Raw genomic sequence first — 17,719 nt, forward strand, 5'->3', positions numbered from 1 at the left:
AGTGGCTTCGGCCTGACCGAGCATGCTATCTCTCTTGGTCGGAAGATCTTCCTTTTCGGCCGCCACTAAAACAAAGTTAAAGTTACATAGTTATTATAATATCTATGTGCTGTATGTAGGTAGGTACTTAAAAAAAGGAAGAACAAAGTACTACTTGTCATATCTTTATTTTAAACATTTATTTTAATAAAACAATAATTTGAACAAACTTCTACATTCTCAACATAAGGCCATAAGAAAAAATGCAAGGATACGATTAAAAATTTAAAATATAAGCATACGCAATTACAGAGTATGTACTCAAACTAAATTAACATAATATATTTTTTTTACTTTGATTAAATCTACTTACTTTAAATTTACAATAATACAATACCATTCTAGATCTTAAATATATTTTTTCGTTCAAAATTACCTTTTTTAACAAAATAATTTATTGCTGGTTTTATCGTTAAACGTTTCGGCGGCGCCGTCGGAGCGCCGCGCTATCGAAGTTGTATGGGGGTAGTAGTAACGTTTAGAGTCGCGCGCTTGAGCAGCGCCGTTCGTCCATACGTTTGTTACAGCTTCGGACGCGCGCGCCAACGGCGCTGCAAAACGCTTAACGATAAAACCAGCCTATAACCTTTCCAGAAGATTCAGGAATCAGGCATAAACACATTCCAAACATCAGTCGAGCATAAAAATGCTTACAATTGATACTCATACTCACTGATGGAATGTGGAAAAACAATGCTACTGGTACTTATTTTACATATCAGAATAAATTATTGTTATGTAAGTACTGTTAATTATTACAATTGAAAAAGTGAACAATTCAAGTATTTAATACTTCGCAACAGTGCTGTTTGCTTTCATACAGAGAATTTCGTAGTCAGAATATTATGGGTAAGTTAAAAAGAGAGGAAAAGTTAATAATTTATGTAATTTACATTTTAAATACAATATTATATACAACAGGTTTTATAAGAGTATTTTTTATTAACATAAAACATGATTTTCATTGTATTATAGAAGAGTTTATAGGTCACACACAACTTTAAAAGCACTCATTTGCGATCCATTGCAAGATATGCAATAGAAAGTACCGTGAAATAATTATGATCCAGAAGTAATATCATTGCATAAAAGGTACTTGTATATTAAAAGTAAATGACACAATGGCAGTGACTGATGAACAGATAAAATATTTCATATTTTATATATTACCAAGAAATCTTGAATGTGGCATCAACATTTATCAAATGTGATATTGCCAGTCTTCAACATCAACCAGAAAGCAGAAATGATAATATGAAATATGTATGACTATCCAGTTTACCATTCCCTATGAGGTGCAGTTATAGTTACATTTCCACAGATCCCGTATTATCCATTTTAAAATATTTCATGACTCATGACTATTCTACTTCACTTTTCGTGTTTTGTCATAATTATTATTATTAATTATGGTCTTGTCTTTTTGTATAATATCGTAGTTCTTAGATTGGATTCTCCAACTTCTTTATATTTACACGCGGAAGACAAATCTGGGGCCCTATTATGAGCTCTTAAATCCATTCACTTTACGTCCTTATACAGTCAGATAAGGGCGTAAAAAGAATGGATTTATGAGCTCATGATAGAGGCCCAGGTGGTTACCTTAGAGTTTAGACTACTCCTTACATAATAATATTATGCTTCCTTTGCAAATTATTGCAACCCCTATCCAACATTAATTTACTCGACTACAAAAACCCAATCCATTGTATTTTATATATATTTTCTTCTTTAAATAAAGTTTTAATTATTATTTTTGCTGTGCATCCGGAAATCAAGATGGACACAATTAATCCTCTCGATCTTACAATAACAGCAATATGGCTATGATTAACTTACTGTACTTTAACATGTACTTAGATTAATCATACACATTAACGTCTGATGCACCGAGCGCACTCAATCGTTGTCCTGTTATGTCCTGTTGACGGACGACAGGACGTTCGCTTTGGCCCGGTCGGTGGCCGCGGCCGCCGCCTCGCGCATCTCTTTTAATGTGTGCGTCATGGGTGCAACAGTTTGCGGCACCTGCCTCGGGAACATGTTGTGTAGAACAAAGTTGAACCCGTTGACCTGAAAACATAATTAAGATTTGCTATTATTGCTAGTATAACAATTAATGTTGTTATTATAGTTTTTTCAATAAAAAATTGTTTTCTAAGTTCCAGGAATGCATTATAAATGGACTTCAGTATTCTAATACAACTTGACCCCAGCAAAGCCTAAAGGAAGGATAAGATAACGATTTTGGTTGTAAGTGTAGATATAAATGAATGTAAGTTTGTTTTACCATTACACCTGCTCAACTAGTCAGATTTCAATGAATTAGGTTTAATTAGAGACAATTTATTAGGCTATATTATAATTTATGTTTTCGGATTTCGGTTTTTGACTTCTAATAAACTAAATAAGTTTTATATATAATAATAATTTCAAAATAAGAACAACTTACCATTTGTGAACAATTTTTTCTGAATCTGTCAACACCAAAAGCCCTGATAGCCCTGGAGAACCCGAACACCTGTGAGTCAATCCAGGCTGAACGCTTGGCTACTGTCTGGCCTGCACCTGAAGGTCTGTATTCAACCCTCTCCACGACACTCTGGAAAGACGCAACGAAAATATAATTTTAGGACATACACTTATTTATTAAACACTAGCTGTTGCCCGCGACTTCGTCCGCGTTAGCATAGTAGATCACATCCCAAGTATTATTTATTGTACAAAATTATTCAATACTAGCTGTTGCCCGCGACTTCGTCTACGTTAGCATAGTAGATCACGTCCCAAGTATTATTTACTAGCTGTTGGCCGCGACTTCGTCCGCGTTAGCATAGTAGATCACATCCCAAGTAAGTATTATTTATTGTACAAAAATATTCAATATACAGAATTGACTTTCCTACGATTTTATTATATACAGATTTTTCGCGCGGCTTTGCTTGCGTAATTTAGGAATTTCACGCAACCGTACATTTTTCCGCATAAAATAGCCTTTGTTCCTTAACGTGGTCTATTCTTCATGTTTGCCAAATAACATAAAAATTGCTCCAGTAATAATTTTCCTCCGTTTTTTCCACATTTTCCTCTATTTCTTTGCTCCTATTAGTCTTAGCGAGATAAAATATAGCCTATAGCCTTTCTCGATAAATGGGCTATCGAGCACTGAAAGAATTTTTCAAATCGACCAGTAGTTCCTGAGATTAGCGCGTTCAAATAAGCCATTTCAAATAATTTATCCCGTTTATTCGACATTTTCCTCTATTTCTTCGCTCCTATTAGTCTTAGCATGATAAAATGTAGCCTAAAGCCTTCCTCAATCAATGGGATATCCAACAGTAGTTCCTGAGATTAGCGCGTTCAAATAAACCCTTTCATATAATTTCCCACGTTTTTTCCACATTGTCCTCTATTTCTTAGCTCCTATTAGTCTTAGCGAGATAAAATATAGCCTATAGCCTTTCTCGATAAATGGGCTATCTAACACTGAAAGAATTTTTTAAATCGGACCAGTAGTTCCTGAGATTAGCGCGTTCAAATAAGCCCTTTCATATAATTTCCCCCGTTTTTTCCACATTTCTCTCTATTTATTCGCTACTATTAGTCTCAGCGTAATAAATAATAGCTTATAGCCTTCCTCAATCAATGGGCTATCTAACACTGAAAAAATTTTTCAAATCGGACCAGTAGTTCCTGAGATTAGCGCTTTCAAATAAACCCTTTCATACAATTTCCCCCGTTTTTTCGACATTTTCCTCTATTTCTTCGCTCCTATTAGTCTTAGCGTGATAAAATGTAGCCTATAGCCTTCCTCAATCAATGGGCTATCCAACAGTAAAAGAATTTTTCAAATCGGACCAGTAGTTCCTGAGATTAGCGCGGTCAAATAAACCCTTTCATATAATTTCCCCCGTTTTTTCCACATTTCCCTCTATTTATTCGCTACTATTAGTCTTAGCGTAATAAAATATAGCTTATAGCCTTCCTCAATCAATGGGCTATCTAACACTGAAAGAATTTTTCAAATCGGACCAGTAGTTCCTGAGATTAGCGCGTTCAAATAAACCCTTTCATACAATTTCCCCCGTTTTTTCGACATTTTCCTCTATTTCTTCGCTCCTATTAGTCTTAGCGTGATAAAATGTAGCCTATAGCCTTCCTCAATCAATGGGCTATCTAACACTGAAAGAATTTTTCAAATCGGACCAGTAGTTCCTGAGATTAGCGCGTTCAAACAAACAAACAAACAAACTCTGCAGAATTATAATATTAGTATAGATTGTACAAAAATATTAAATGTACAGAATTGACTTTCCTACGATTTTATTATATATAGATGTTCCACGCGGCTTCGCTTGCGTAATTTAGGAATTTCACGCGACCGTACAGTTTTCCGCAAAAAAATAGCCTATGTCGCTATACGTGGTCTATTCTTCATGTTTGCCAAATAACATAAAAATCGCTCCAGTAGTTCTTAAGATAATAAGCAATTTCATATAATTTCCCCCGTTTTTCCCACATTTTCCTGTATTTCTTCGCTCCTATTAGTCTTAGAATGATAAAATATAGCTTATGGCCTTCCTCGATAAATAGGCTATCCAAGACTGAAAGAATTTTTAAAATCGTACCAGTAGTTCCTGAGATCGGCGCATTCAAATAAGCACTTTCATATAATTTCCCCCGTTTTTTTCACATTTTCCTCTATTTCTTCGCTCCTATTAGAGTTAGCGTGATAAAATATAGCCTATAGCCTTCCTCGATCAATGGGCTATCTAACGCTGAAAGAATTTTTCAAATCCGACCAGTAGTTCCTGAGATTAGCGCGTTAAAATAAGCCCTTTCAAATAATTTCCCCCCGTTTTTTCCACATTTTCCTCTATTTCTTCGCTTTAATTAGTCTTAGCGTGATAAAATATAGCCTATAGCCTTCCTCGATAAATGGGCTATCTAACACTGAAAGAATTTTTCAAATCGGACCAGTAGTTCCTGAGATTAGCGCGTTCAAACAAACAAACAAACAAACAAACTAACAAACTCTGCAGAATTATAATATTACTTTCCTACGATTTTATTATATTATATAGATGTTCCGCGCGGCTTCGCTTGCGTAATTTAGGAATTTCACGCAACCGTACATTTTGCAGCAAAAAATAGCCTATGTCCCTTCACGTGGTCTATTCTTCATGTTTGCAAAATAACATAAAAATTGCTCCAGTAGTTCATTCATAAGATAATAAGCAGTTCTATATAATTTCCCCCGTTTTTTCCACATTTTCAACTATTTCTTCGCTCTTATTAGTCTTAGCGTGATAAAATATAGCCTATAGCCTTCCTCGACAAATGGGCTATCCAACAGTAAAATATTTTTTTAAATCGGACCAGTAGTTGCTGAGATTAGCGCGTTCAAACAAACAAACAAACTCTTCCCAATTATAATATCGGTATAGATAAACATGTCCAAACGATTAACCGTTTATTTGCAGGTATGTACTATCAGAGAAGTTGATTTCTACGCAGATGGGGGACCTACGTAGCTTGGTCGCGTTACGTCAAACTCAGCCGACAGGCGACAGATCACAATTAACATGATCCCACCAAATGACGTTGGTGTGTCAACTGCCTAGGAATCAATTTCCTCGATGGTACATATTAATTTGATACAGGCGGCATCAATCAAACAAATTGAGGTCGCGCAAAAAAGGCGAAATCTCGACGGTGTTCAACTACAAATTGTATCAATGGTGTCCCACAAAATGTGCTTCCTGAGTCTACAGTCCTAACCTCACCAATGTTAGGTTAGGACCTAAAAACGTACGATTGTGACGTGGGAGAGCCATGCTTCGGCACGAATGGGCCGGCTCGACCGGAAAAATACCACGGGCTCACAGAAAACCGGCGTGAAACAGCGCTTGCGCTGTGTTTCACCGAGTGAGTGAGTTTACCGGAGGCCCAATCCCCTACCCTTTTCCCTTCCCTACCCTCTCCTATTTCCTTACCTACCCTCCCCTATTCCCTTCCCTACCCTCCCCTATTACCCTATTCTCTCTTAAAAGGCCGGCAACGCACCTGCAGCTCTTCTGATGCTGCGAGTGTCCATGGGCGACGGAAGTTGCTTTCCATCACGTGACCCGTTTGCTCGTTTGCCCCCTTATTTCATAAAAAAAAAACTATTTTTGCCGAGCGATCTTAATGTTGGGAGTAGCATATTATATTGTAATCTTACCATAACTTTGGTGTAACCCAAATTTCTTGTGTAAGTGATGAGAATTTTCTTTTCAGGATCGACAATACTCTCTTCTATAATTTTCACTGACTTTGCACTGAAAAATCTAGAAAGAATAATATTTATTTACATGACATGTTGTTACATTAGTGTTTTATATGTGTATCTATAAACTAAATATTTAAAGCTAAAATATGTAGAGAAATATGTTTTTATTATCATTCCAATATTAATAAAAAAATATATGAGTAGGTACTAAAGTTGGCCATTCATTTGATGAACTTTACATAAAGGCCTTGATGAAACCTCAAGGTTACTTTATTATAAGAAATATACGTAAACAAGCCAGCCACCTGCATTGTTTTCGTAACTATATTGGCTGTTTTATCTCAATAGATAAAGGAGATAAGAGCTTGATAACTGTATTTGGCAGCAAGATTTAAAATCGAACTTTTTATGTGGCTGATCAGTAGATTTTAGGAATGTGAAACTAGGTCGCAAAATTGTCCAATCAACAAAACTCTGAAATATACTAGAAATAACTTAATAACAATAAAAAGATAAATTATTTCAAATAATGATTATTTTAATATCTTGTAATATAATTTATATCAGTAATAAGTAATAACAATAAAATTCAGTGACTTATGTATTGTTTGTGATAAGTGAGAGCATTATTCTCATTCAGATGGATTAAAATGACCTTACCTGAAGGGCAGATTAATCTGCAAAGAATTTCAATAAGTCACACGCTAAATATATTTTATTATAATTAGTAATATAATATAATATTATATATTATAAATTATTTTATGTATATAATCCATACTAATATTATAAATGCGAAAGTATCTCTGTCTGTCTGTCTGTCTGTCTGTCTGTCTTGCTTTCACGCCAAAACTACTGAACCGATTGCAATGAAATTTTGTATACAGTTATTCTAGAGTCTGAGAAAGGACATAGGCTACATTTTGATGTGGGAAAATATCTTATTTCCATGAAAATTTCGATGAAAATGAATTCGCATTGCGCGTGGCCAGCGCTCATCCCGGGGGTCCTGGGTTCGAGTCCCGCAGGCGGAACAAAAAGTTTTCAATGTTCCTGGGCCTTGGATTTGTATTAAAATAAAATTTCAAAAATCTTAAACATATTTTATGTATAATATTATAAAAAATCCAGAAATATATCGATGGAATGAACATTATATATCGATGGAATGAACATTTTAGTTCTAATACGATTCAACAGATGGCGTTTTATTTTTTACTTTATTGTAACATACAACTAATCATACTTATTAGTTAGTATGTTTTTGTTTATAGTTTTTAATACGTTAGAATATTATGTTTAATAATATTATCACTTGGTATAATAATAATCAATCTATCTTATCTTATGTAGAACTCCTACTGCATTTCTAATCCATACTATCCATACTAATATTATAAATGCGAAAGTATCTCTGTCTGTCTGTCTGTCTGTCTTGCTTTCACGCCAAAACTACTGAACCGATTGCAATGAAATTTTGTATACAGTTATTCTAGAGTCTGAGAAAGGACATAGGCTACATTTTGATGTGGGAAAATATCTTATTTCCATGAAAATATCGATGAAAATGAATTCGCATTGCGCGTGGCCAGCGCTCATGCCGGGGGTCCTGGGTTCGAGTCCCGCAGGCGGAACAAAAAGTTTTCAATGTTCCTGGGTCTTGGATGTGTATTAAAATAAAATTTCAAAAATCTTAAACATATTTTATGTATAATATTATAAAAAATCCAGAAATATATCGATGGAATGAACATTTTAGTTCTAATACGATTCAACAGATGGCGTTTTAATTTTTACTTTATTGTAACACTAGCTGTTGCCCGTGACTTCGTCCGCGTGGACTTTAGTTTATAGCGCGCGGTGTCAACAAAATGTGTGTCTTTAAAAACTTTTTAAAACCCTGGTAAGTGGTACCCCTCTTAGGGCCGCGCTACACCGGAATGGCAGCGCTGAAAGTGCTCGCCTCGCCGCTGCCATTCCGGTGTAGCGCGGCCCTTAATCAAAATACCCAAAAACAGCTGTGCAGTGTGCACTTAATCTATACTAATATTATAAATGCGAAAGTATCTCTGTCTGTCTGTCTGTCTGTCAGTCTCGCTTTCACGCCAAACGCCAAAAGTATCTCTGTATGTCTGTCTGTCAGTCTCGCTTTCACGCCAAACGCCAAAACTACCGAACCGATTGTAATGAAATTTTGTATACAGATAGTCTAAAGCCTGAGAAAGGACATAGGCTACTTTTTTACTGGAAAAAAGGGTTGTAAGGGGGTGAAAATGCGTAAATTTGTTCAAATTAAGTTAGTTCCAACAATTCATAATAGATGGCGCCGTGCGTCTTCTACATCGCGCTGACGCTTGCTCAAAAGTCTTTCTATAAGACGTGGTATCATCTTACATCATCATATATCATCTTCATCGTTATATCTATTCTACGGTATTAAATAAGTCAGTACTTTATCTGTGCAGTGACGTAACCTTAAATCTATCAATGATAAATAGTTTATGGGTAAAGTTGTGTAATTGGAGGGCTAAATAAGCTTTAAAATTTGGCATAAAATATAAAGTTTAATATAAAAAAATGAAATACTTATCGTGTGCACGCTGCACAGCTGTATTGATTTAAGGGGTACCAGGGTTTTTTTATAAAAGCTTTTGACACCAATTTTGTTGACATCACGCGCTATAAACTGAAGTCCACGCGGACGAAGTCGCGGGCAACAGCTAGTAAGTAATATATTTTATACATCTTAATGCATAGTATAAACCTAAGTCCTAAACAATTACGGTACATCAGGGTACATATTTTAAGTAGTCCATTTTTAACCCCCGACAAAAAAGAGGGGTGTTATAAGTTTGACGTGTCTGTCTGTCTGTCTGTTTGTCTGTGTGTGTATCTGTCCGTGGCATCGTAGCATCCAAACTGATGGACCGATTTTGATCTAGTTTTTTTTTATTTGAAAGCTGACATGATCGAGAGTGTTCTTAGCTATAATTCATCATCATCAGCCTGCTCAGTGCTGGACAATCAGGGTTTATCTGGTTCATGAAAGGCCGTTAGCAACTTGTATTCGTTTGATGGGTTTTATATTTCATTTTAGTTTGTGACATTTGTGAATATGCAATATACGTATACACATATTAATGGAAAGTTAACCAGGTGCTGCAGTATCACCTGGTAATCAATAGGATATCCAACTCCTCGCCAACTTAAAGCAGAGGTTTTGTGTTTGGGCTCATTTTAATTGCGACAACCAGTAAGAAGTAGATAGACACTAGACAGTAAATATTTACATGCTGCTGCTGCAGCATCACCTGATTCTATAGGAACCGAGCTTCGTATGAACCCAAAGTGGAGGTTTCATGTTTGGGCTCATATTGACGGCCTCATCGAAAAGGACATTGATAGATGGTAAATACGTTGATAGGAATTATTCTGCACTATAACCAATACAATTTTAAAAAGTATGAAATAAAATTAAATTAAGAAATTTAAAAAAACGCCCGCCAAACAACTTTAAAAAGTAATGAAATAATATTTACTGCCTTTAAGTTCAAATAATTCATAACTTGTGTAAAGTAATATTTTAGTCCATAATTGTTGTCAAGGTGTGTCGGGGGACCGCTAATGTAGATGTTTGATTTGAGATTTCACATCACATTATAGTTTAAGGATCAATTCACAGCGAACCGAATGGAGATAATCAGCGACTTGGCGGTTGTTGGTTGTAGTTTACTTGGCGGTCCCCCGACACACCGTGACAACAATTATGGACTAAAATATTACTTTACACAAGTTAGGAATTATTTGAACTTAAAGGCAGTAAATATTATTTCATTACTTTTTAAAGTTGTTTGGCGGGGGTTTTTTTAAATTTCTTAATTTAATTTACTTATAATTAAACTGCTATCTATTTATTTGTGAACTCTCCTGCCTTGCAGGGTTGCCTGCAAGACATCGCTTATAGCGACAAGGCCACCCTTGCCCACATTAATGTATTAGTTTTTAAGTATTTTAGGTCTGTTTGTATATCCATTTATATGTGAGCAATAAAGTGTTTATCTATCTATCTATCTTTACTCTTTACCTCAAGACATACACAATATTATAATTTATAAATGCAAAAGTGTGACTGTCCATTAACTTTACTAACTGCTTCTGAAGAAATTTGGTACAGTTCTTGCAATCCACGAGCGCGCGTAGCCTTTATTTGTAATTGTAAATAGAGATTTTCGTTAGTGTGCGTACCTGACGGAGCAGTCAGTAGCAAGCGAGCCATGTACGCGTGTATAGATATGGTCACCCACACAACCAAGGGCGCCGCGCGCTCGTGGATTGCAAGAACTATATGGAGAAAGGATTAGTTTTTACTGGATCAAAATTACTGTCTGACTGAATGTCTTCTGAGAATAAATTATTTCTAATTGACAAATAACACATGATACACAAATCTTGGTGCCAGAAAGTTGCAGGCAACATTCAGCCTAATGAAAGCACAACCTGTAAATAAAACTCACCTCTCTCCCCATTTAGGCACTCTGTTGGTTTTTGTCAAAAGTCTTTTTGTGTATAGGCAGCCATCCTTGACATGTCTGCTACAGGTGTCTTCAGACAGGACATGGGTACTGAAAAATTAACCAGTAGATAGACTTTAATCTTTTTAAACCAAGTATTTTAATTTCTTAGATAAACAATGTTTAATTTACCATATATTATGTTGTTTACTATTTATAAAAATAGGTACTTAATTTTATTTATTGCTACTTTATGCAAAATAAGCATCACATTTACAAAGTAAATGGACAACTAGTTTCATACTTTTCCTGCACAATATTGCTCCTCAACATATTTAAATACAAAGACTGACTGCAAATATTTATAATAGTAGTTAGTAATATAATAGTTGCTTTCCATCAGGTGACCCGTTTGCTCGTTTGCCCCCTTATTTCATAAAAAAGAAGTTTTTGAGAACCAATAAAATCACTTTGTTTGCCTGACCTTGCTAAACACAGCAATTCTATTACATCCTAAAAAATATTGATCATGCCGCAGCTTCAGTTAAAAGCACCCTTAGACTTTTGGCTGACTTTGTTGATAGTATGTAGTATTTGATTTGATTGCTTACATACCTTTGAGGATTTGGGTATCTTTTCCAGTATCCACGAGCTACTTGATCCCAGCTAAAGTTGAAGGTTGTTGAATTCTCAAAATATCTTGCCATTGTGATTTTTGTATATTTTGAACAATAGGTTTAAGGATTATAATGTTAGCTTCTCAAATTGTGGCCATAGTTTACAAAATTCCTAAAAATAAAATACACACACATTATAAACTTAATGTACCATATATAATAATATCAACAAATAAGATTATGGTACCTACATAATATCATAGGTACCTACCATGTACCTATGTACCTACTTATTACATCATTACAAATGTAGGTCAACTTATCTAATTTAGTAAGACATAAAAAGACACTAAAACAATGTCAATGATTTCGAGTACACGTGAAATATGATCGGAGTCACGTAAACCATGCCTTTGAGACCACCGCGACCGTAGTAAACAAAGAAGCAAAATATTTATGCAGCATGAAAGTTCAATGTTTTAAAAAGTTATCTGAACAAAATTCACTATGTACCATGCCGAATCAAAGAAACTATTTTCGATTGTTGCTACTTGCTACCTTAATATTATCACATAATCCTATAAGTAAACATAATCAATATTGTTTTATCAATTACCTTAGTACCGCGTCCAATACGAGTGTTATAATAATTGATATTTCTAAAAAGGTTAATTTAATTGCACTTAATTGAATTTAGTTTTTGGATTTTCTCATTGCTATAATAAGTTGCGGATGTTTTATTATTTCGGATTTCCATAACACCAATTCGGTATTATTTTTATGAATTAAGAACTAAGATCGAAAAGTGAAAACCTAAATTAACCTAAGTCAGTGTTACCAACTCTCAAAAATATTTATCCCTAAATTGGTGTCAAAAACCCCTAAAATCGCCTTAATTTTTCTGTTTTCCCCCTAAAATATGCATATATATATGTAAATGTATAATAGTTTAGAAATAATATACTGAAATATGTTTTAAAATATTTCTATTATAATAATTGATTTAATATGTTAAATATTTCATCTTCATCTGAAGATTCAGATGTTTTGAAGTCGTACATCTTATTATTGAATAAATTCAACATTTTATTTGTTGGATTAAATGTTGCACAAGTGACATCATTACGATTTAATGTAAATCGGACCATCAGTATTGCCGCCAGTCACCACAGAGTGGTCATAGAATTACGTAATAGATGTCGCTAGAAGTCGCTAGGTCAAGAAATAATTAATATTAATATCAACAATTTAAAAATATTAAAAAGTAAAAAAATCCCTGAAAATACCCCTAAAAATTTCAGACCCCTAAAAAAATCCGATCTCACTTATTTAACCCCTAAATCTGGGGGGAAAACCCCTAAGTTGGGAACACTGACCTAAGTCCTAAGAAGGAAAAGACGAGAGAATGTCAAATATGAAATATCTTTTTTTTTTTTTTTTTTTCGTATAATGGCACTTCGGCTATAACCATGGCCAGTGTCGAGTATAATATTATGGCGGGAAAACAATATTCTTTAATACATTTTTTTATATATTATCGTCAGGTCAGTCAGGTCCAAAGTCTGGTCAAAGTCTAAGTATAAAGTCAATACAGTCAAGAAGTCAAGTCGGTCGATTCAGTAAAGTGGTAGGACGCTTTACTGAAACTTTTGATAGAGTTTTGGAGGGAACACAAAAGAGCACGTTTCTGGTTACTACATCACTTTCCCACACTTGTGCACGATAACGAATATTTAATGGTTAATATCCTACCAAATTACACATTAAAATCCCAGATAACACAATTTTAGGAAAATAATATAAAAACACAACATCACTCTTTCACATTCTCCCAAAAACTCATGAAATATCTTATGTCAATAGTCATTATGACAATTATTTTTTTTAAATCTATTTATGATTTTACTCAAAGACGTCTTGTCTTGCCGTGAAAAAACCGTAGAGTGTAGACATCCGTGGGGCGTGTTCCGTGGACCGCCGGGCGCGGTGTGCCGCGGCCTCCGGCATAGAGGAAAATATACACCGGGTCACCGGTCGGTGAGCGTGACACCGAACAGAAGTTTAAAGGCTGTCACAGACAGAGCAGGTAATGTAAAGATGTATATTATAGCACGATACATCTTTCTATAGAAATCGTCAGGAGACCACACACAACAGCTATAATGTATATTTTCACATCTTCGTATATTAACCCTATACTTGGCAAGAAAAAATATTTAAAAAAAATTAAAAAAGAACATATTCAATATGTTTGTAGGTGGCTATAGAAGGGAGAAAAAATAATTAAAAAAAATTAATATCAGTAATTTATCATTTATTGAGCGTAACATATTAGATACACTGCCAAGTCCTTAACAATTAACACTATAAAATCTATGTATCTAATTTGCTACAATGCCAACTTTTCAGTGAAGCAAGATATATAAATATTTATAACTGAATTATTATAAATATTAATAATTACTGTTACTTTTAAGTATAAAATTCTATAAAACAGTTACGTTCCGGCAATAAGCATAATCTCTATCTGCATTGTTGACAAAAAAATTTACTCAACCCTTAATTTGTGCACTTGCTCTACTGGCTATTAAAGTTGGATAATGAGCAACTTGACAGCCGTTATACAGCACCGTGGTCTTTCAGCTACTGGCTTCTGAATAGTCATAGATTTCGTGACAGGCCTGATGGTAATCATAATATTATCAGCTCTTTCAAACCTCGACAGGCGGTCAAACATTTCAATTTAGGGCTTTTTCATCACGCCGATATAGAAACCAGGAATTATTTATACAAATATCGAGCATTTGTGAAAATAAAATATGTATAATAAAATAAATAAAATAAAATGCCAATGATGGCCTCTGAATGACGTACAATATAGAGCGATCAACATGTCATAGAGACCAACGCCGCCCATGTAAGGACCTGTCCATATCTCCACGTTACGACGTCGTCAACGAGGCACAGTACGTTGACGTGACGCGCAAATTTACGTTAACGTAATGTAACAATGCACATCACGATGTAATACATTACGTACGTCTTTTTCTCTCGTCTTTATCACAACGCAGCGCAGCAAGGGTGCAGCTAGTCCAGACGGTGACGAGGGTGATCAGTGATGGTACCGGACACCAAGTCCTGGTCTCAGAACTGCTGATGGATTAGGCGATAAAATTAATCTCCAACAAAGGTTAATCAATGGTGACTGAATTGAATATTGGCTGTATGCTTGTGCCAAAGACTTTTAAGCGACCATTAATTGATTGACCTCAATATCGTCATCTGAGAGAAGATTTAGGTTTTCTATTGAAGATGGCAATGATGGAGGTGGTGATCTGCTATCAGAGTGCGGAAAGCGGGAGGGAGAAATGTTGAACTTCGTCCTCAGAAGTATCACTTTCGTCCAAATCTGATTTTGCTCCCGGTTTTGGAACAAGAGCTACGAGTTGCCGAGCTCTTCTATGTTGTTGCGTGCTTAAGTGAGAAATTATCTGTGAATGACAAAAATATAGATTATTTAAGTACATAATGACTACATTTTGGCTCTTTAGATATAACCAGTTTGGAAAGAAACAAAGGAATTGTATATCTATACAAATCTGGCAATGTCACATATTTGATACACAGTAAAAAATATCTAGAATGTTCGCTATCTAGCAGTGTATCACATTTGCTACACTCGAAAAACAATAAAGATTATATGCACTAATAATATATTTAGCTATTGGAAAATAACGTTAGTGGTTAGAATATACCATAAGCTTTTGAAATTTTATTACTTTTGAAAACAATTTAAACAAAATATAATAAATAATCAATAATCTTACTTTGGGATGTGAAGACGCATTCGATCGGTCCGCTATCTTGCGTTATATTGCCCATTTTATAGTTGCAAGCATTTAAAAAGGTTTTTTTATTTTGAGCATAAATATATTTTCTACCATATTAAATAATAAAAGTTAAAAAAAACATTAGATAAATTCTCGGGATTTTTTTAAAGTTGTATGTATCAAATTGTACACAGTACCAAGAATAGGGTTAAGATACAGAGCTATATGAAAATAGGTATACATTTACATTTTGATACATCTAAATACATCTCAATACATTAATGCCGTGTAAAATATACATCTCTTCTATTCATAGGCTGTTCAAAAATTTCTGTGATTATAATATATTATTATTATTAGGTATGTAACTAGCGACCTGCCCCGGCGTCGCACGGGTATAAAATATATAGCCACTGAAAAAATGATTTAAATCGATAGCCTATCATCTTCGCGTGGTCTACTTCTTATCTGTGCCAAATAACATAAAAATTGCTCCAGTAGTTCGCGAGATAAGCCCTTTCAAATAATTACCCCTGTTTTTTTCCACATTCTCCTATTAGTCTTAGCGTGATAAAATATAGCCTATATATAGCCTTCCTCAATAAATGGGCTATCTAACACTGAAAGATTTTTGTCAAATCGGACCAGTGGTTCCTGACATTAGCGCGTTCAAGTTAGCCCTTTCAAATAATTTTCCCCGCTTTTTCCACATTTTCCTCTATTTCTTCGCTCCTATTAGTCTTAGCGTGATAAAATATAGCCTATAGCCTTCCTCGATAAATGGGCTATCTAACACTGAAAGAATCATCAAAATCCGTTGCGTAGTTTTAAAGGGAACAAAGGGATATGAGGGAAAGCGACTTGGTTTTATAATATGCATAGATGATAGACAGAGACATACGGTGTTACCACCTCAGCACAGCACTTCACAGCAGGCACTGCAGGTATTCTGTTCCCGGAGCCTTAATTTTCAATCAAATATTTTGCGCACATCAAAATCACAATCTGAATCATCTTATGATGAACTATCTAATAAATCTGATAGCAAGTAACTCGAAGGGTCCATAGTATTACGATTTACGACATTAAAAATAAGAACAGCCTGTACAGGTAACACCTCAGCAGCTGAAACGTGCGTCAAGCGGTGCGGCTACCATTGAAATGTAGGGAAAGATACATTACATTACTTGTGTGTGATACATTAATATAATGTAAAGCTATACATCCCGGGATATAATGTATACTAGCTGTTGCCCGCGACTTCGTCCGCGTGGACTTTAGTTTATAGTGCGCGGTGTCAACAAAATTTGTGTCAAATTTAAAAACTTTTTAAAACCCTGGTAAGTGGTACCCCTCTTAGGGCCGCGCAGCGCGCTACACCGGAATGGCAGCGCTGAAAGTGCTCGCCTCGCCGCTGCCATTCCGGTGTAGCGCGGCCCTTAATTAATCAAAATACCCAAAAACAGCTGTGCAGTGTGCACATAATCTGTACTAATATTATGAATGCGAAAGTATCTCTGTCTGTCTGTCTGTCTGTCAGTCTCGCTTTCACGCCAAACGCCAAAACTACCGAACCGATTGTAATGAAATTTTGTATACTGATAGTCTAAAGCCTGAGAAAGGACACAGGCTACTTTTTTACTGGAAAAAAGGGTTGTAAGGGTCGTAAATTTGTTCAAAAAATTCATAATGGCGTTCATATGGCGCCGTGCGTCTTCTACATGGCGCTGACGCTTGCTCAAAAGTCTTTCTATAAGAGGTGGTATCATCTTACATTTAAGTCTCGATTTTTTTCGATTGTTATATCTATTCTACGGTATTAAATAACTCAGTACTTTATCTGTGCAGGCAGTGACGTAACCTTAAGACCAAATTTCACCAACGACTGTTAAAGTTAATGCTCGAATTAGTATCACGTTAGCTGTTTCGTTTTTCATATGAATGAAAGAGAAGACAGGATATTTTAACAAGCTGTTAACACTAACAGACGTTGGTGAAATTGGGGCTAAACCTATCAATGATAAATAGTTTATGGGTAAAGTTGTGTAATTGGGGGGCTAAATAAGCTTTAAAATTTGGCATAATATATAAAGTTTAACATACAAAAATGAAGTACTTATTGTTTGCACACTGCACAGCTGTATTGATTTAAGGGGTACCAGGGTTTTTTTATAAAAGCTTTTGACACCAATTTTGTTGACATCGCGCGCTATAAACTGAAGTCCACGCGGACGAAGTCGCGGGCAACAGCTAGTAAAATATATTTAAGATTTTTGAAATATTATTTTAATACACATCCAAGACCCAGGAACATTGAAAACTTTTTGTTCCGCCTGCGGGACTCGAACCCAGGACCCCCGGGATGAGCGCTGGCCACGCGCAATGCGAAGTAATTTTCATCGATATTTTCATGGAAATAAGATATTTTCCCACATCAAAATGTAGCCTATG

At 35.2% G+C, this 17,719-nt stretch overlaps 1 protein-coding gene across 1 annotated transcript; it reads right to left on the reverse strand.

Moving 5' to 3' along the window:
• Positions 1-1,582: 1,582 nt before the first annotated feature.
• LOC121726314 (protein preli-like) lies at positions 1,583-12,260 on the reverse strand. The gene is made up of 6 exons (XM_042113625.1): positions 12,055-12,260; positions 11,437-11,610; positions 10,825-10,932; positions 6,263-6,368; positions 2,492-2,641; positions 1,583-2,112 (listed from the first exon to the last, which is right to left on the reverse strand). Exons 2-6 carry the CDS (start codon positions 11,526-11,528, stop codon positions 1,954-1,956), a joined length of 615 nt encoding a protein of 204 aa, XP_041969559.1. The 5' UTR covers positions 11,529-11,610; positions 12,055-12,260; the 3' UTR covers positions 1,583-1,953.
• Positions 12,261-17,719: the final 5,459 nt, after the last annotated feature.

Source organism: Aricia agestis, chromosome 4, assembly GCF_905147365.1.
Source record: "Aricia agestis chromosome 4, ilAriAges1.1, whole genome shotgun sequence".
Taxonomy (NCBI): domain Eukaryota; kingdom Metazoa; phylum Arthropoda; class Insecta; order Lepidoptera; family Lycaenidae; genus Aricia; species Aricia agestis.

Coding starts and splice junctions, on each gene's coding strand:
- LOC121726314 (XM_042113625.1), bottom strand. CDS start 11,528: ATGGCAAGATATTTTGAGAATTCAACAACCTTCAACTTTAGCTGGGAT. Junction 6,369..10,824: donor GTGCCTAAATGGGGAGAGAG/GTGAGTTTTATT, acceptor TATTCTTTCTAG/ATTTTTCAGTGCAAAGTCAG. Junction 2,642..6,262: donor TGGGTTACACCAAAGTTATG/GTAAGATTACAA, acceptor GCGTCTTTCCAG/AGTGTCGTGGAGAGGGTTGA.